Below are 20512 nucleotides of genomic sequence, written 5' to 3'. Positions count from 1 at the left end.
GAGTTGTTTATTCACGTCTCGTGTTTGACCCACAGAGTCAACTCCTGGGTTGCATTTTTGTTTTTCAGACACTGGACAAAATTTACCGAATGACAAGCAAGCCCCGGGGGTACTGTGTGATCTTCAACAATTATGACTTTAGCATAGCAAGGAAGACTGTGCCCAAGCTTCACAACATGAAGGACAGGAATGGAACAGACTTGGATGCAGGTATAGTAGAACCAAAAAAGAAGGAAAACATTTCTAACACTTATGTTTTTATCGAAAGGGAGAACAAAAGCCACACCAACAGGGTCATATGTTTCAAATAAAATGGATATAACCACATTTTCCTATGGAGGTAAAGGGCATTCTTGTATTTTTGCTAGTTTTCTGCTTTTTCTCTTTTAATTTTGAAAAGTAAAGCAATATATATATATATAGATAGATAGATAGATAAAATATTAAATCTTATTAAAAAGCTTATACTAGAAAGCAGCAATAAGTTTCGCTTTTAATTCAACTAAATGATTAGCGCTTCTGTTGAATGTGTCAGGTATTACAATGTTGGCATCATGCCCACTTAGAGAAGTTGCATTTATAACAGAGACTGCAGCAAGTGTAAGTCCTCAATAGAAATAGCATTTTGTAAATGTTAAACTAGACAGAAACTATTTTGCTCAGCTTATCTCAGCTAAGATCGAGAGTGGACAAGTTAAATGAAAACCTAATTTTCAGTGTGTGGACACAGAAATGGCTACAACTAAAAGCAGTAATAGAAATAATCTGACCCAACCATTCTGATATTAATTTTTACTTGATCAAATAATTTTTAAAAGTCATAACATCAGGTAACAACTTATTTTTTAAGTTGAGTAAAACTTAGAAAAGTGAGGTAGGCTGATTTTATCATCAGGACTCTGCCAAAGGTCTCTGTTAACATTTGTTTATTCAAGCAAATCTTTTCTGTAATTTTAAAAAGCCACAGAGCATAAGTCCATTGATTACACCATTTATCACCACACATCTTGGTACTGAAGAAAAGGTTTCAGGTCTTTGATTTCCATTCATTTACTATTAAAACACATTTATTAAAATAATACTTGATTATATTTCTGACATTTCGTCAAAGGGTACAAGCATGCAGTTATGTAGGGTGAGGAAGTCTAGTGATCTAATGGACGGCATGATGACTATAATTAATAATACTGTATTAAGCCCTGGCCGGTGTGGCTCAGTTGGCTGGGTGTGGTCCCACAAACTGAAAGGCCACAGGTGTGATTCCCAGGCAGGGCACGTGACTGGATTGTGGGTTCAGTCCCCACTCAGGGTGCATGCAAGAGGCAACTGATCGATATTTCTCTCTCACATCAATATTTCTGTTCCTCTCTTTCTCTCTTCCTTCCTCTCTCTCTGGAATCAATAAAAATAATACTGTATTGAATACCAGAAATATGCCAGGAGACTATTTCGGGTGCTGTCATCACACATACACATATACTTGGTAACTATGTGTGGAGATACGTTATTAGCTTGTCTACTTTAATCATTTCACTATGTATATCATCATATTGTACACCTTAAGCACATATAATTTTTCATAAAGGAATCAGACAGGCAACCAGAAGATACTGAAAGACTTTGACTGGCTCTATGAGCACATTATGGGGGAAAATAACATTAAGCATATAGGAAACAAAGCAATACAAAAATAGTGCAATTACTAATTCCATGAAAGACAAATGTTTAATAAGAAAGGAAGTATAATTAAATAATACTATGTTTAAATAGCACTAGTAATACAAACATTGCTAATGATTGAACTAAACATGGTAAATAATTGTATAAGAGCACCAAAAGCTCATTACCTGTAATAGGAATTCAATACAAAAGTCAAACATTATCAATGAGTAAATAGTATACCCAAATTTATTACAAAATGGAGGTTAATTATACAAAAAAGAGTAGTTAAAAGTTGAAATTGGTTACCTTCATGGAACATGACTGGGTAATACGGAAGGACAGAGAGGGGGTAGTTTTTTTGCATAGGTCTTTTAGTTCTACTTGACTTTTGAAACTTTCATATATTGTATTTTTAAAATATATTTTATTGATTATGCTATCACAGTTGTCCCATTTCCCCCCCTTTATTCCCCTCCACCCCGCACACTCTCCCACCCACATCCCCCCTTTAGTTCATGTCCATGTGTCATACTTATAAGTTCTTTAGCTTCTACATTTCCCATACTATTCTTGCCCTCCCCCTGTCTATTTTCTACCTCCCATCTATACTACTTATTCTCTGTACCTTTTCCCCATCTCTCCTCCTCCCACTCCCCTGTTGCTATACCTCCATCTGATCTCCATCTCTGTGGTTCTGTTCCTGTTCTAGTTGTTTGCTTAGTTTGTTTTTGGTTAGTTTTAGGTATGGTTGTTAGTAATTGTGAGTTTGCTGTTATTTTACTGTACATGTTTTTTATCTTCTTTTTCTTAGATAAGTCCCTTTAACATTTCTATAATAAAGGCTTGGTGTTGATAAACTCCTTTAACTTGACTTTATCTGGAAAGCACTTCATCTGCCCTTTTATTATAAATGAAAGCTTTGCTGGATAGAGCAATCTTGGACGTAGGTCCTTGTCTTTCATGATTTGGAATACTCCTTTTCAGTCCCTTCTTGCCTGAGAAATCAGCTGACAGTCTGATGTGAACTCCTTTGCAGGTAACTGTCTCCTTATCTCTTGCTGCTTCTAGGATTCTCTTCTTCATTTTAATCTTGGCTAATGTAATTATGATGTGCCTTGCTGTGCTCCTTCTTGGGTCCAACTCTTTGGGACTCTCCGAGCTTCCTGGAAGTCTATTTCCTTTGCCAGATTGGGGAAGTTCTCCTTTATTATTTGTTCAAATAAGGTTTCCACTTGTTGCTCTTACTCTTCTCCTTCTGGTACCCCTATAATTTGGATGTTGGAACATTTAAAGATGTCCTGGAGTTTCCTAAGCCTTGCCTCATTTTTTAAAATTCTTGTTTCTTCCTTCTTTTCTGTTTGGTTGTTTCTTTCTTTCTTCTGGTCCACTCTATTTATTTGAGTCCCAGTTTTCTTCCCATCACTATTGGTTCCCTGTGCATTTTCTTTTATTTCACTTAGCTTAGCCCTCATTTTTCTCATCTAATTTATGACCAAATTCAACCAATTCTGTGAGCATCCTGATCAGCAGTGCTTTGAACTCTGCATTTGATAGGTTGGCTATCTCTTTGTCACTTAATTATATTTTTTCTGTAGCTTTGATCTGTTCTTTTGTTTGGGCCATTGTTTTTTATCTTGACGCACCTGTTATGTAGTGAGGAGCAGAGCTTTAGGTGTTCACCAGGGCAGGGGTCCCAGAGGGAACAATGGCACTTGCTCCGCTCTCTGCTGGATTTCAGTCTCTCTCCCCCCACTTCCCCCAAGCAAACTGGGCCATTCTGGTGCTGATTCTTGGGTGGGTAGGCTTGTGTACATTCTAGAATCCTGTGGGTCTCTCCAGCGAACTCTCCTGTGAGGCTGAAAGTCTCTCCCGGCACCTCAGCCCCAACAGGTGTTTTCAATTGGTGTTTTGAGGTTTTATTTCCCTGAGCTGGAGCCCTGGGTTGTGTGGTGTGTCTCAGTCCCCAGTTTCACCTGGTTTATCTGTGTGCAAAGGTGGGCCACCCAGTTTGCTAGTGGCTTTGCACACCACACCCCTCTACAGTCCACTGCCTCGCTGTGTCAGCCCGCTGTCACCCTGAGTGCCTGGGGTTTGCCAGCCACCACTTTTTTTGCCTTCATCCCTCCCCTCCTCTCCGCCCGAGTCTTCCCCTCCTACGGGTCTGGATGAATGTGTCTATTTGAACTCCTTGGTTGTGGGACTTCCATACAGTTCAATTTTCTTCAGTTCTGGTTATTTTTGTGTCCTAAATTTTTGTTGTCCTTATTTTGGATGTGTGAGGAGGCACAGTGTGTCTACCTATGCCTCTTGGCTGGAAGTCCCTATATTGTATTTTAACCATTTTGAGAGGTTTCAGAATAAAATAAGTATGAATCTTTTGTTCAAAAATCCTTTTGGTTTTTGTTTTCTGGCTATGTAAATTATACAAATTTTTTTTAATTGGTTTGGTAGTAAGCCTAGAAAATAGCTTACTGGTCTTGTAGAGTAGTTGAGATAAAACAACAGGTCAACAATACTGCTGTACTATACATCTTTTTATTTTTGTATTCGCCTCAAGACTCAGAAGTTTTTTCAGCAGGTGGCAATAACTGTTACAAGTTTATGGAATCCAGCCACTAATATAAAGGACCTTATTCTTAAGATCTGGTTCAGATTTTTATCTGATCAATGTTCTCTTTAGCTCTGGGCTGTAGTCTGGGAATGATTGTGGTATAATATGACTCTTTGTTTTTCAATTTTCAGAGGCTTTGCGTACCACCTTTAGTATGCTTCATTTTGAGATTGTGCAGTACAAAGACCTCACAGCAAAGAAAATCTGTGAGGTTCTGGAAGTCTACCAAAGCAAGAACCACAATAACAAAGACTGTTTCATCTGCTGCATCCTTTCCCATGGAGACAAGGGCATCATCTATGGCTCTGATGGGCAGGAAGCCCCCATCCATGAGCTGACTTCTTACTTCACTAGTTCAAAATGCCCTTCCCTTGCAGGAAAACCCAAAATCTTTTTCATTCAGGCTTGTCAAGGGGATAACTACCAGAGAGGTATAGCTGTAGAGACTGACTCAGAAGAAAAGGAAGACTATTTAGAAATGGACTTAACACTTCAGAAGAGATATATCCCAGATGAGGCTGACTTTCTACTGGGAATGGCCACCGTGAACAATTGTGTTTCCTACCGAAACCCCATGGAGGGGACCTGGTATATCCAGTCACTTTGCCAGAGCCTGAGAGAAAGATGTCCCAGGTAATTCTTGTCTATCCAACCCTTCATTCACCCATAAATGTCTAGCTGTGGATCATATAGCTGTATTTAGCCCAGGTCAGCTGCCAAGTGGGAGAGAGGACAAGTCTTGAGTTTACAGATAGAAAAAAGTGAGATACTTACTGAGGAGTTTCCTTTTTTGGTTTTAAAGATTTTATTTATTTATCTTTAGAGGGGAAGGGAAGGAGAGAGGGAGAGAAATATCAATTTATGGTTGCCCCTGCTGGGGACACACAATGTATCGTGTGTCCCCTGCCAGGAACTGGCCTGCAACCCAGGTGTGTGCCCTGACTGGGAATCGAACCGCGATCATCTGGTTCACAGGCCCGTGCTCAATCCACTGAGCTACACCAGCCAGGGCAGGAGTTTCCTTTTTTTAACACCTCAGAGGACAATCAGGGTATCATGTTGCTAGGAAGGATGGTGAAGCTCTGTATTTAGGCAGAAATGTGACTGTGACCATTCAACTGGAAAACTTCCAAGAAGGTTTCCAAAAAGGTATAACCTATTCCAACATTTAACATTCTGTAACCGTGTCAAAAGTTCTATAACAGCTAACCATCCTCAAACCTTCTTGGTGTATTGTGAGAGAAAAATACCAAAGAGTGGAAACCCTTTATAGTTTTACTTATTTGGCCTGCTCTGAAGCCACAAAATGTAGGAAAATATCCTTTTCTCATTTAAATTTCTTGTGTTTCCTTTAGTTAAATGATGGTTTTGTGAGTCACAGTTCAGCCAAATGCACACACAACTGACAGATAGGAAGCAACCTTCTGTAGGTTCCTTCTAGTTCTATTTATCATTACGTTTTAAGTGTATGAAGAGTGAGAATTTTCCATGGCAGATAAAGGAGTGAACCATGATTTCAACACCATGTTTTCATTTTGTGGTTCAGACTGTGAATCCTTCAAGGTTCAGGGGGTTATTTGCAGAGGTGGATAAATAGGTTGCCCAACTAAACTGATTAGAGGCTCGTGAGAAAGAAGTGAGGTGACTGCAGGAGACATTTGATTTTCACCTGCCTGAAGTTTGATTACATTACAGATGAACCCACAGAAGCAATGTCAATTTGGGGCAGAGGATGTTACAGGTCATTGAGGTGATTATGAATGTCAGTAACATAGTACAAGTCGTCGAGTGAGTACAGACTGGGAAGGGAAGAAACCAAATCTGATGTTAACACTGAGGTTTCTAATGGTCTTTAGCGATCCTGAGTAAACCAAAGATAAGTTATTGAGCTCTGAGACAACTCCTTTATTTGAAAAGCTGTGGTAGGTCTTGGTTTAGCAACTTTATCACTTCAAATGCCTGATGTTTTGAGAGCAGTAACTATCACAAGCACAGCAAGTAAAAGGGTTTACCAGTTGTTTTCCTAACAGATGGTCACAATGTTATGTTTTTCAGGGGTGATGATATTCTCACCATCCTCACAGAGGTGAACTTTGAAGTGAGCAATAAAGATGACAAGAAAAATATGGGGAAGCAGATGCCACAACCCACTTTCACTCTGACAAAAAAACTCTTCTTCCCTCTTAATTGATGTATAACACTATGCTTAATATTTTATTAAGATGCTGCTGTTATGCGTGTACTTTATGCTACTATTTACTTGCATAACACTAGGCTTAATTTAAATAATATTGCAATCCCTTGCTCTTGCTTTTCTTAAAATATATTTTATTGATTATGCCATTAGTTGTCCCATTCCCTCCCTTCACTCCCCTCCACCCTGCACACCCCTCCCCCACCATTCCCCCCTTTCCTTCATGACCATGAATCATAAATTCTTTAGATTCTGTATTTCCCATAGTATTCCTGCCCTGCCCCATGTCTATTTTCTACCTACTGTCTATGCTACTTATTCTCTGTACCTTCTCCCCTCTTCTCCTCCTTCCACTCCCCTGTTGCTAATCCTCCATGTGATCTCCATTTCTGTTTCTGCTCCTGATCTAGCTGTCTTCTTAGCTTGCTTTTTTTTTAGGTGTGGTTGTTAATAACTGTGAATTTGCTGCCCTTTCACTGTTCATCTTTTTTATCTTCTTTTTCTTAGATAAGTCCCTTTAACATTTCATATAATAGGGGTTAGTGAAAATGAACTCCTTGAATTTGATCTAATCTGAGAAGCACTTTATCTGCCCTTTCATTCTAAATGAAAGCTTTGCTGGATAGAGCAATCTTTGCTGTAGGTCTTTGGATTTCATGACTTGGAATACTTCTTTCCAGCACCTTCTCGCCTGTAAGGTCTCTTTTGAGAAATCAGCTGACAGTCTGATGGGAACTCCTTTGTAGGTGACTGTCCCCTTATTTCTTGCTGCTTCTAGAATTCTCTCCTTCATTTTAATCTTGGCTAATGTAATTATGATGTGCCTTGGTGTGTTCCTTCTTGGGTCCAACTTCTTTGGGACTCTCTGAGCTTCCTGGATTTCCTGGAAGTCTATTTCCTTTGCCAGACTGGGGAAGTTCTCCTTTATTATTTGTTCAAATAAGGTTTCCACTTGTGGCTCTTCCTCTTCCCCTTCTGGTACCCCTATAATTCGGATGTTGGAGCGTTTAAAGATGTCCTGGAGGTTCCTAAGCCTCTCCTCATTTTTTTGAATTCTTGTTTCTTCCTTCTTTTCTGTTTGGTCATTTTTTTCTTCCTTCTGGTCCACTCCCTTGATTTGAGTCCCAGTTTCCTTTCTATCACTATTGGTTTCCTGTACATTTCCCTTCATTTCAAACAGTTTAGCCTCCATATGTTCATCTAATTTGTGGCTAAAATCAACCAATTGTGTGAGCATCCTGATCACCAGTGTTTTGAACTGTGCATCTGAAAGGTTGGCTATTTCTTGGTCACTTAGAATTATAGGCTCTGGGGTCTTGAGCTGTTCTTGAGTCATATTGTTTGGTGTGATTGCACCTGTTATGTATGAGGGGTGGAGCCTTAGGTGTTCGCCAGGGCCGGGCGACCCAGTTGCTGGGTTGTGACGTTGTATGTGGAGGTGGGGTCAGAGGGGAAAAAATGGTGCTTTGCTCTGCTCCACTCTCTCTCAGATTTCTGTCCCCTCTGCGGCTTCCCACAAGCAAATTGGGCCCCTCTGGTGCTGGTTCCCAGGTGAGTGGGCCCGTGTACTCTCCAGGACCCTGTGGGTCTCTCCAATGAACTCTCTGTGAGCCTGGGAGCCTCTCCTGGCCCCTTGACCCAGAGAAAGTCTTTCCAGTTGGTGCTTTCAGGCTTTAATTCCCATCACTGGGGCACTAGCCTGAGCTGTCTGTCTCACTGCTCGCTCCTTTGCTTGGTTTATCTGCGTGCGAATGTGTGACCGCAGTCAGCCAGACACCCTGTACCCTCACTGGGTCTGCCTGTTCCCACCCCACGCTTGGGATCCACCAACCACCTCCACCTACGCTCCTGGGTCAGACAGAACCACCTTTCCAGCCTGACCCCGCTTTGCCTTGGACTCCGCCCCTCTTACCGGTCTGGCTGAGTGGTTCGTTGTTGTTGGACTTCTGTAGAGTTCAATTTTCACTGTTTTGGCTGCGTTTTTGTTTCTAAAACTTTGCTGTCTTTAAATTTAGTTGTGGGAGGGGGCACAGTGTTTCCACCTACGCCTCCATCTTGGCCGGAAGTTGCTCTTGCTTTTTTTGATGGCAGGAAGGGGAGAGAATGGGAGTCAAGACAATTTAATTTGTATGCAAATCATGCTCAAATAGCTTTGTAACAATGGCTAGATATTTATAGCCACAGTCATGATTTTAGTTGTACTTTTAATTTGATAAAAAAGCTTTTAAAAACTATAGTAGATACAAAAAGTATAGTAAGTTTAAAAAGAGAGTAACATCATAATGGTTCAAAAACAGTGACAGATGTATTTCACATGTCTCTCATCTGCTTTCAACCCATAATGATTCCATTTAATTCCCTTCAAATTGTTATTTTTTGTTTTGTTTTGTATTTTCAGTCCCTCTCTTTCCAAGTCATCCTTCACACTACTTTACAAGTCTGAGGGAAAAAAAGACTTTTCCTTTTTATCCATCTAGGTTCTTTGGCTTATCTGTTAATTAAATTGGCATAAGATAAATTAACAGAAGAAAAATTGTTAACTTTTATACATATAGGATAGCAGAGAAATCTAAGACACAAAGAAATGATTAAATCAGGCAGATTTTATTTTTAGACAGTGTAACAATAAATTTGTGAAGAATTTACAAGACAAAGAAGTTTGGCTTCCAATAGTAAATTAGAAAAGAAGCAGTGAGTTTTGTTTACAAAGCCTTCGCCATATTCCCTATCTCTGGTAATACAGTGGCTTCTACCCTCTTTGCACAGGACGGTGCTTTTCACATGGAAGATTTATTTTCAGTTTTCAGGGGAATAAAACAGGATTAGAGTGTCCATCTTACACTAACTTTCTCAAGTAACTTTAATTCAAAATAATTAATATTCCCTGAACCCCACTGAAAGTTGCTTTAAAATACAAGTTGAAGAAGATTATTTCTTACATTAAAAGCTTTAATGTAAGAAATTCTTAATTAAAATTAAAAATGTTTTTACAAATTTGCTATAATCTTTTTCCAAACTCCTTTTTCGGCCTTTTCTCTTATTGCTCTTATAATATATGCATGCTTTTGTAAGGTTTGATTTTATTTTTTGCTTTCAATGCTGTGCTTCTTCCATGCTTTTAAATTTGTAATTTATATCTATAGTTCACTTGAATTTTTTCAAATAAAATGTAATTTAATCTTACTGCTCCTTGGATGTTGTTTCGCTTATTTTGTTTTTAGCTCATGGCATTTCACAGGTAGAAAATATCTAAGTCACAGTTATTTCACTTGAGCCTCCCAATGTTGACTCACACAGTTGTATTTTTTAGGAAATGGTTGTTCATATTTAAAAATTGGGAGATGTCATGTAAAAACCAGAATACTTTCTTTTGAACAATTTAAATATTTGACCACATTGACCCCATGCTCCTGTATGGCAGCAATGGAATGAGGTCTCTCACTGCCCTGACACCCCAACCCCTCTACTGAAGCTGCTGCCAGTTACTAATTGCCAGTGTGTTTGTGGGGTCGTTTTTCCGTATGTCCAGCCCACTTCACTTATTTATGTTGCCTATCCTGTGGGCACTTGAATTCTAACAATGGTTTGGAGAAGGTGGTGAGAATCATCAGAAACTCTTCCTAAATTATAGTTTAGAAAACATGATTGGGAGGTGGGAGAGTGGGGAACACATGTAAAAAAGAAAGGTTTTTGTAATCAAACCAATTAATTCTTTCTTCCTAGCTAAATACCCCAGGGGGGCAAAAGGTATAGTCCAAAGAGTCAACATTTAATAGGAAGAAAATTTTCAGATCAGTGTCTTCACAAATAAATATGTAAAAATGGAAGAGAAAATGGTACACCCAGAGAAAGCTCAGCCCTAGGTATAGAGAACATCACTTCTCACAATGAAGAGTCATGAAAAATCTATGTAGTTCAGATGAGAATATAGTTCAAAACAGTCCCAAACACTTAGAGGAAAGCAAATGGTGAAAAGACCGGAGTAGAATCAAGGCAACCCCAAACCAAACTCATCACAAGCATTTCTCAAGAAAACCTCACATGAGTCCTCTAGGCTTACAGAGATGGTATTCCTACCACTTCTGATAATGGAGAACAACTTTTCTGCTCATAATTCTTATTTTTTGTTGCCACTATCTTCTACAGTCTCAGAATCATCCTCATAAATAGTAAAGGTTGATCTTCCAGATTGTTCTTCATGTATTTCTTCATTCTTGGCAATTATCTTTTGCCTATAAAGAAAGAGAAGATGTATCACTATAGGCTCTAAGGGTAGAAAGGGGTGTGAGAGAGAAATGTGATTTCATTCTTTCACTGGAGGCAGTTTCACACATTACTTGTAGTGGCTTTGATTTTAGTGAAATATATTTGGGTGACCAAATGCCCATATGAGGAATTTTTCTACTAAATCAACACAATGAATAACTTCCCTTTATCAAAGTATTAACCAAAATTTAGTTTAGTGATTTAAGATGCATCTTCAGGTAGCAGTATAATTTCTGACCTGAAGACAATTTCCACAGGAAGCAAATGCAGCTGCCTCTAAGGGTAAACCACTAATACCCAAACCCCTACACCCTCAGGGGAGATGGATTTAAAAATAACCTTCAGTCACAAAACTGAATACACTTAGAGATTCTCAGATAAATCTCACATGTCATTTTGTATAAAAACTAAGATGTAGGTAAGGAGAAGAGTCTAGACACACTCCTAGCACCATTTCAAACGAACTGTTCTGCCACGGCAGGTAAATACTGTGACCAGGCTCACAGAGAGTATCTTCCTCCTGAAAGTGGCTTTGCCTGGGTTCACCTTCACCTCTTCCTCATCCCAACTCCCTCTCACTTCCTAAAGACAAGTGAGTCATGTTTTTGTGAATCATTCACACCTCAGATGAATGTTTTCCTGTGTGAGGAGCTGTATGGTGTGTTTAAACTTCTCTTCAGATTCAGCAAGCTTGGTCTGGAGTGTTTTCTCCAGATTTCCCACTGCAGCTTTCTGAAAGACATGTAAATTTTAATAGCTACCTTTCCCAAACAAGAGCTGAAGGCAGAGCTGCACAGAGGTCTGGGATCCTCCCATGATCTCCCATCCCATTCCAGCCAGGACTCACCTCTCTCTGGAGTTCTATCTGGGTTTGGTAGAGGGTTGTGTTAAGTGATTCTAGGATACTAGCTTGAGCAAGCAACTCTTCCTCTATGATCTGTGTAAGAAGAAACTGTTTTTGGGATATCATGATGGTATCTACCCATTTATTCTCTTCTTTAGGTACCTGGGCTAGAATGAGAAGCATTAACTCTAGCTCCTCCTCCTCCTGCACCACTGAGTCACTGTGCCCTGTGAATTCTCCCCATTCTATGTCTCACCCGTCTATGCATACCCTCCTCTATAAGCCCACTGCCACTGCCCCAGAGCCAGCCCCCAGTGGATCTCACATGGGTTATCACAAAAACTACCAGTCTTCGTTTATTAAACAAGTAATTAAGTATCTACTGTGGATCCCAAATATATGACATTCTGGAAAAGGCAAAACTATAGAAACGGTAAAAAAAGATCAGTCAGTGGTTACCAAGGGTTGGGAGGGGCAGCGAAGAATGTATGGGTAGAGAACAGAAGAATTTTAGATCAGAGAAACCCTGTAGAATGTAAAACAAGAAGAATGAACCCTAGTCTAAACTATGAGTTTTAGTTAAAAATTATGTATTAATATTAGTTAATCAGCTATAACAAATGTACCACACCAAAGCAAGATATTAATAATTGTGTGGGAGTGGGGAGTGCATGGGAAATCTCTGTACCTTCTGCTTAATTTTTCTGTAAACTTAACAGTGCTCTGAAGAATAGGCTGTTAATTAGGGAAAAAACCCTTAACTACTGTATTAGTCACTAGGAATATTATGATGAACAAGATTAATATAACTCCTACTCTCATGGAGACATATTCTAGTGAGGGAAATATTAAAAAATTAAATAAAAGTAAATAAAATAGTTACAATAATAAGTCAAGAACAAACCCAGGATGCAGGTGGAGGACGTAGTGTAAATGATGGGAAGGCATAAATGTGGGATCTACTTCAGAAAGATGCTGAAGAAACTGTAACAGTGAACCAGATGGGGCTCACGTTTCAGGTGTCACCTCATTTAACTCTCATCCATCCTTACAGCTCTACCTATGTAATGAGGCCCCTCCCACTGTGCATAAACTTCAAAAGTACCCTCATTTACTGCAACTGCATTGTACAAAGCATGTCATTTTGCAATTTTTATTTTTTTATTCATTATAAAAATCAGTTGCTATTTACTGAATGTCTGAAATGTGCCAGTCAATATTCTAGAAACTGGGGATAAGTGGTAAAGAGAACAGACCAAAATCCCTGACCTTGTTGAATTCATCAGGTTAGATGGCTATAAGTCTGTGTGGAAAAATAAAACAGGGAAAAGAAAGTGTCAGGTTGTTTGGTGGCCCCTGAGAAGGTGGCATTTGAGTGAAGACTGGAAGGAGGTAAGGAAGTTAGCCATGTGGATATCTGGCAAAGAGTGTTCCAAGAAGAGAGAAAATCAAGAGCAAAGATTCCGAAGTAGGAGCATCCTGGCCTGTTAAAGAGACAGCAAGAAGTCCAGTGCCACTGGAGTGGCATGATTGAGGGGAACAAATCAAAGGGGATGAGGTTGGGGGAAAGAACTGCCAGCATGGAGTAGGTGGAACAAGCCCTAGAACCAACACAGGGTTGGAAATAGTTCGCATCCCCACCAGCCAGGGCAGGACAACCTTTCTAAATACACACAGTATTGAGAAGATTGCTCAGGAGGGTATTATCTCAGCAGTGAGGAAAAATTAACCCTAGACTAACGACTGCTGTAATCTGTCTAACAAAACACAAAAAACAAAACTTGAAAAGCTTAAACTGTTTCCAAGTAACTTAACTGATTTCTAAAACAAAGCTCAATGTTATTTAAAAGAATACAAAAATATTCAGCACCCAACCAGGTAAATTTCACAATGGCTGACATTCAATTAATAATTATCAAATCAAGAAAAAAATCCCATTTGATATAGTAACAAGAAAAATAAAATACATAGGAATAAACCTAACCAAGAAGGTAAAAGACCTGTACTCAGAAAACTACACAACACTGAAGAAAGAAATCAAGGTAGACATAAACATGGAAACATATACCGTGCTCATGGATCAGAAGAATTAACATCATCAAAATGTCCATACTACCCAAAGCAATTTACAGATTCAATGTAATGCCTATTAAAGTACCAATAGCATATTTCACAGACATAGAACAAACACTTCAAAAATTTATATGGAACCATAAACAACCCTGAATAGCTGCTGCAATTTTGAGAAAGAAGAACAAAGTAGGAGGGATACCTGATACCAAACTGTATTACAAGGCCACTGTAATCAAAACAGCCTGGTATTGGCATAAAAACAGGCACATAGACCAATGGAACAGAACAGAGAGCCCAGAAATGAACCCAAGTCTCTACGGTCAATCAATATTCAACAAAGGGGGCAGCAACATAAAATGGAGTAAAAATAGCCTCTTCAACAAATGGTGTTGGGAGAACTGGACAGCTACATGCAAAAAAATAAAACTTGAGCACCATACACAAAAATCAATTCAAGGTGAATAAGAAATTTAAATATAAGTCATGACACCATTAAAGTCCTAGAGAAGAACATTGGCAGGAAAATCTCAGATATTTCACACAGCAATATTTTCACTGGTATGTCCCCTAGAACAAGGAACATAAAGGAAAGAATAAACAAATGGGATCTCATCAAAATAAAAAGCTTCCGCATGACTAAAGAAAACAGTATTGAAATAAAAAGAGAACCAACCATATGGGAAAACATATTTGCCAATGATACCTCAGACAAAGGTTTAATTTCCAAAATATATAAAGAACTCACATAACTCCACTCTAAGAAGACAAGCAACCCAGTTAAAAACTGGGCAAAGAACTTGAACAGACACTCACCAGGGAGGCCATACAGAGGATCCACAAACACATGAAAAGATGTTCAGTATCACTAGTTATCAGAGAGATGCAAATTAAAACCACAATGAGATACCACTTCACACCAGTCAGAATGGCCATCATAAACAAAGCAACAAACAAGTGTTGGAGAGGTTGTGCAGAAAAGGGAACCCTAATGCACCGTTGGTGGGATTGCAGCCTGGTGCAACCACTATGGAAAACAGTATGGAATTTTCTCAGAAAACTAAATGAATCTGCCTTTTGACCCAGCAATTCCACTGCTAGGATTATATCCTAAGAACCCTGAAACACCAATCCAAAAGAATCTGTGCACCCCAATGTTCATAGCAGCACAATTTACAACAGCCACATGTTTGAAGCAACCTAGGTGCCCATCAGTAAATGAATGGATAAAAAAACTATGGTATATTTACACAATGGAATTCTATGCAGCAGAAAGAAAGAAGGAGCTTCTACCCTTTGCAACAGCATGATGGAACTGGAGAGCATTATGCTAAGTGAAATAAGCCAGGCAGTGAAAGACAAATACCACATGATCTCACCTTTAACAGGAACCTAATCAACAAAACAAACAAACAAGCAAAATATAACCAAAGACACCGAAATTGAGAACAGGCTGACAGTGACCAGAAGAGAGAGGGGAGGGAATTTCAGGGAAAAGGGGGAGGGGTTTGCAGAACAAGTATAAAGGACACATGGACAAAAATAAGGGGGATGGAAATGGGAAGGAGATGGGGAGGGCTGGTGGGATGGGCTGGGGTGGGGGTAAAAGGCAGAAAACTGTACCGGAACAGCAACTAAAATAAATTTTAAAAAAGAAAAAATTATCAGGCATGCAAACAAGCAAAAAATTATGACCATAATATTTCTAATCAATCCACAGAAATAGACCCAGAAATGACACAAGTGAGAGAGTCAGAAAAGCAGTTATAAGAATACACTGGATCTACCTTGCTCCCAAACCTATTCCTTTACTTTGTAAGACACTTCAGTCTGTTTGTCCAATAATACTGAAGCCCTGCATGGATTCTAAGATATCATTCCATTCTTTTGTAATGGCTAATCATTTCCCAAACATGTCCATTCTGGATTCAAATCAAATTCTCAGTGAAAGAAGACCCACAAGACACTTTGTGGATTTGAACAGTTTCCCTTCAGGTGTCTCCCACATGGAAGTCTCAGAAGGAGAAAGTTCCTTGAGGAGGCTGGGGGGTAAGGTACACTCAGAGTTTTAATGACAGGATTGGAGTCAGAGTTCCAAGGTGGCAGTATTCTACTTTTCAGAGGTTAAAGGAAAGAATCTGGAATTTTACTATTTAAGACCCTTTTGTGGTTTGAGCCATTCTAAAATGGAAGACATTTGATATTGAAGAGCACACAGTATATTGCTTACATATTTGTTGAAATCAGGCTCTAAAAAGATACCAAATGGCTTTGTTTTACAGATAGTTCTAAAGTTCTTTTTGACTTACTGCTTCCAGCAAACTCATCTTTAGCTTTTCTATTTTTTACCAGTTTTGAGGAAATTATTGATTTCATTGATTGACAGTATATGAGGTCTGTCCAGAAAAGTCCAGTTATTGTTAATATAACAAGAATGGTTTGCATGACATCAGTGTAATCTGGCAGCCAAGGAGAGTGGACTGGAATGTACATTTATGAACAATGATGACTTCACTGTACTAGTTAGTGGGGGTGATAGACACCTTCGAGTGAGCATGTGTACTGTGTGGCCATTGCATTCATAATGACTGAACTAGTAGAGCACTGAATCTGCATCAAATTTTGCCATAAGCTTGAACATTCTTCCACAAAAACTATTTGGGTGATTCAGAAGGCTGCAGTTATGGGCAACTGGTGATTGGCAGCTTCATCATGACAATGTGCCTGCTCATGCACCACATCCTGTGCAAAGTTTTTTAGTGAAACACCAAATCACCCAGGTCACTTGGCATTTCTATAGCCCAGATTTGGCACCCTGTGATTCTTTTCGAAACTGAAATTGACTTTGAGAGGGAAAAGATTTTAGACCATTGATGTAATTCAGGAAAATATGACAGGGCAGCTGATGGCTGTTGGGAGAACCGTGTGCCTACTTTGAAGGGGACTGAGATGTCATTGTCCTATGAACAATGTTTCTTGTATCTTCTTTAATAAACATCTCTATTTTTCACATTACATGGCTGGAAACCTTCTGGGCAGACCTCATATAATTTTTACTGATGTATTTATAAGATGCTAATTCCACAGGAAAAATGAGAAAGCTTACCTCTTTGGTCTTTTTTAGCTCCTCTAATAGCAAGGTGTCCTTTTCATGTTGCTTCAAGAGTTCCTAGAAATAATTTTATTTGGAAAGGTCAGCAGTGGGGTTCTGGAACTTCTTTCAAAAACTAGGAAAACCAGAATAGGACGGAGAAACATAATATTTTTTTAAAACATTTTATTTATCTTTAGAGGGGAAGGGAAGGAGAGGGGGAGAGAAACACCAATGTATGGTTGCCTCTTGTGCATCATCCCCTGCTGGGAACTGGCCTGCAACCCAGGCATGTGCCCTGACTGGGAATCGAACTGTGATCCTTTTGTTCACAGGCCCACACTCAATCCACTGAGCTATGCCAGCCAGTGCGAGAAACATAATATTTACCAAAGTTTAGATATTGGTTTCATGAAATACATGTTATAAACTAATGACATCACATGTTGATCTTAAATAATGGAAATCTTACTCGTGTTCAACATTAGTGCACTGACAAATATTAGAAAAATATTTTCATCAAAGGCTTTTCTTGCCTGTACAAAAATTTAATACTGTTAAATATACAATTCTCCAAAAATTGAACTTTATATTCAATGTAGTTCCAGACAAAATACCAGCAGGCTTTCTTGACAAGATAATTCTAAAATTTATATAGAAATACAAAGAATACAGAAAAGCAAAAGTAATCTTGAAAAACAAGAGCAAAGTTGGAAGATTTTTACTAGCTAAAAATCTTGATTTCAAGCTACAGTAATTAAGACAATGTGGTGTTGGCTTAATTAAGGGTAAATAGTTGAATAGAATGGAGAGTCCACCCCACCCCTCCCCAAATATAACAAAGACACAAAGGCAACTCAATGAAAAAAGAAAAGTGTTGTTGTTTTTTTTTTCAATAAATCACTCTGGAAAAACTGGGTGTCATTCTGGAAAAAATGATCTCTGACCTCTATGTTACATCCAAAAATTATTCAAAATGGATCATAGAATCATGGAAGCTAAAATAATAAAGCTTTTTTTTATTTTTTATTTTTTATTTTATTTTTTTTAAATATTTTATTTATTTATTTTTAGAGGGGAAGGGAAGGAGAGAAGAAGAGAAAGAGAGAAGAAGAGAAACATCAATGTATGGTTGCTTCTCGGGCATCCCCTGCTGGGAACTGACCCCTGCGGGGAACAGGCCTGCAACCCAGGCATGTGCCCTGACTGGGAATCGAACCGCGATCGTCTGGTTCACAGGCCCGCGCTCAGTCCACTGAGCTACACCAGCCAGTAAAGCTTTTTTTTTTAAAAAAAAAATGGGATATCTCCATGTCCTTGGAATAGGCAACAATTTCATAAAGAAGACACAAAAAGCTGTATCCATAAAAGAAATATTTGATAAGTTGACTGTTATAAAAATTTTAAACTTCTGCCCATTGAAAGAGAAGATGAGCAAAATGAAAAGGTACTTGTACAGAATATTTATAACCACAGGTTGGAAGACAGAATTTGGAACACATATATTTGACAAAAAATTTGTATCCAAAGTACCAAGTACTCCTACATATCAATAATAAAAATATAAATAACCCATTTTTAATATGGCAAAAGACTTGACATAATAGTTCATAAAAGAAGACACATATATGGTCCAATGGGCATATAAATAATTGTTCAACACATTTAGTCATTAGAGAAACCAACACTGTAATGAAATACCACTTCAGAACCATTGGAATGGTCAAAATGAAAAGATTATCAATGCCAGCTGTTGTCAAGGATATGGAGTACCTGGAACGCTCATATATTTAAGATGCAAGAGTGAAATGGTACAACTACAGTTGAAAATAATTTGGTAATGTCTCATAAAGTTAAACTTATAACTACCCTAGATCCCAGGAATAGCACTCCTAGGTATATACAAGAGAAATGAAAGCATATGTCTACAAAAGCACTTTACAGGATATTTGTAGAAGCTTTATAAAAGTAAAAAAATGGAAACAACCAAAATCTCCCCCAAGAGGAAAATGGTAAATGCATTATGTGATACTCCTAGAAAGGAATACCACTGAGCAATAAAAAGGAAGAAATAACAGATATGAATAACAGATAAATAAATTTCACAGACATTATATTGAGGATAAAGAAGCTGTACACAAAAGAGCATATACTGTACAATTCCATTCATATAAAGTTTAAAATAAGAAAAAATAATCTCTGGTGGTAGGAATCAAAAGAGTACTTGGCTTGGGACAAGCCTTAAGGGAGACGGAGATTAACTGGAAAGGAACAGTGGAGTGCTTTCTTAATCTGGGTGTTAGTTACATGAATATATACATTTGTCAAAACTCATAAAAATATACATTTAATATCTGTGCATTTTGTAAGTGTAAATCCTATATATGAGAGAGAGAGAAAAAGAGAACACCCATTTACAGATTCATGGTCAGTGTCATTACAGGAAGAAGAGATGCACACAGATGATAAAATCTCTTCCCACTGAGAGGAACTGCTACTGCTTGTTCAGACACCTGAGCTTTCTAGACCCTAGAAGCACTACTGCAGGGCACACCCCATCTCCTCATTATTGTTTTGCTCAGTAATATAGTGAATATCAAACATGGGCTCTTATCGGTGAAATTAGTGGCTTTTCAGTTAGCATGCCAGTTTGAAATAGGCTCTTAAACATGGAATATACAAGATATCTAACATATTTCAGAGACACTGTCCTCTCCACTTTGCATGAAATGGGTACAACAATCTAACAAGCCTATAGCTTGTACATTTAGGAATGGGGTCTAAGATTTGACTCTCAAATGACTCCCTTGACTCTGTGTCCTGCTGAGAAGCAGCTCTGGTTGCCTGATGCTGACTACAATAGTTACAGAACAATCACTGGAACCCACTTCTGTAATACCACCACATACACCTATGATGAATCTTTCATGCACCCAGTAACTCGGAGAACTGTGATACAACTGCTTGGACCTGCTGGCAAACACATGTTTGTATAGTAAATGCCCACATGTCTGAGATCTGTGGTCTGAGATCTGCTTTCATTATAACCTGCTATCAGTGTCAAGGTTGCAGTGGAGTGACTCACAGGAACAGCTAACCCTCACACCTTCTAACTTTTAGGTAGCTGCCTTCATTTACTAAGAGTTGTACATGACCAAATTTGCTTAGTTTAATTTGCAACAGTACCCTTTTTCTTCAGCCACAGTCAAGAATGAAAAGAACATTCAGAGACTAGTATTTTGGCAAAATAGGAAATTTTAGCATCTATTTTTCACATTCTGTTATTTTTTGTTAATTATAATTTTCATTCCAATAACCCTGTGGTATGGCTATCTAGATAAAGGACAGCAAGACTGTTAATCTACTTGCATATTTTCTGGGGAAGCTGGGAAAGGAGAAATATTCCTGGAAAGACAAAAGCTTGCCTAATCGCAGGGGCACACCTAGGAACTGGATGTCCCACCAAGACTACACATCCAACCATGGATGAGCTTTGGGCTGAGTTACCTCCTTCTCTCGATTGAGGTTCTCAAACACAGCACTGTAGGAATCACTTATTTTCTTCTTTTCTTCTTCTGATTCTAGCTCAAACTTTTTCGTCATCTTATTTTCTGTGGAGGTGAGAAGAAATCACATAGAGGTGTAAACATGGAAAAAAACAGATGCAGAGAAAAAACCAGCATATCTATAGATAATAGAAAGTCTGGACTGGGTCAAGGCCAAGGTGCTTTCAGCCCGGTGTTTAGGCTGATGCACACCTGGAGAGACTCAGGA

The 20512-nt window shown here is 38.7% G+C and overlaps 2 protein-coding genes across 7 annotated transcripts in view; one reads left to right on the top strand and one right to left on the bottom strand.

Annotated features, from left to right (window-relative positions):
- The window catches only part of CASP8 (caspase 8), a 39879-nt gene extending 30512 nt beyond the window's left edge, over positions 1-9367 (top strand). For all 4 annotated transcript variants that reach the window (XM_037043617.1, XM_037043616.1, XM_037043618.1 and 1 more), the window contains exons 6-9: positions 69-210; positions 4405-4906; positions 6329-6580; positions 8548-9367. In XM_037043617.1, coding sequence (XP_036899512.1) covers positions 69-210; positions 4405-4906; positions 6329-6464 — 780 coding nt within the window. In that variant the 3' untranslated portion in view covers positions 6465-6580; positions 8548-9367. The remainder of the gene's footprint in view (positions 1-68; positions 211-4404; positions 4907-6328; positions 6581-8547) is intronic.
- A 261-nt stretch (positions 9368-9628) lies between these two features.
- FLACC1 (flagellum associated containing coiled-coil domains 1) overlaps positions 9629-20512 on the bottom strand; it is a 35524-nt gene continuing 24640 nt past the window's right edge. For 2 of the 3 annotated variants that reach the window (XM_037043620.1, XM_037043619.1), the window contains exons 11-15: positions 20246-20349; positions 16754-16816; positions 11581-11670; positions 11356-11465; positions 9629-10699 (exon numbers count right to left, since the gene is read on the bottom strand). In XM_037043620.1, coding sequence (XP_036899515.1) covers positions 10585-10699; positions 11356-11465; positions 11581-11670; positions 16754-16816; positions 20246-20349 — 482 coding nt within the window. In that variant the 3' untranslated portion in view covers positions 9629-10584. The remainder of the gene's footprint in view (positions 10700-11355; positions 11466-11580; positions 11671-16753; positions 16817-20245; positions 20350-20512) is intronic. The other variant, XM_037043621.1, reaches the window with a different exon arrangement.

The sequence above is a fragment of the Sturnira hondurensis genome, unplaced genomic scaffold (assembly GCF_014824575.4).
Source record: "Sturnira hondurensis isolate 20B ecotype Veracruz unplaced genomic scaffold, ASM1482457v3 Scaffold0004136, whole genome shotgun sequence".
Taxonomy (NCBI): Eukaryota; Metazoa; Chordata; class Mammalia; order Chiroptera; family Phyllostomidae; genus Sturnira; species Sturnira hondurensis.
The sequence above is the reverse complement of the archived record's forward strand: the minus strand, read 5'-3'. Positions and strand labels throughout refer to the sequence as shown.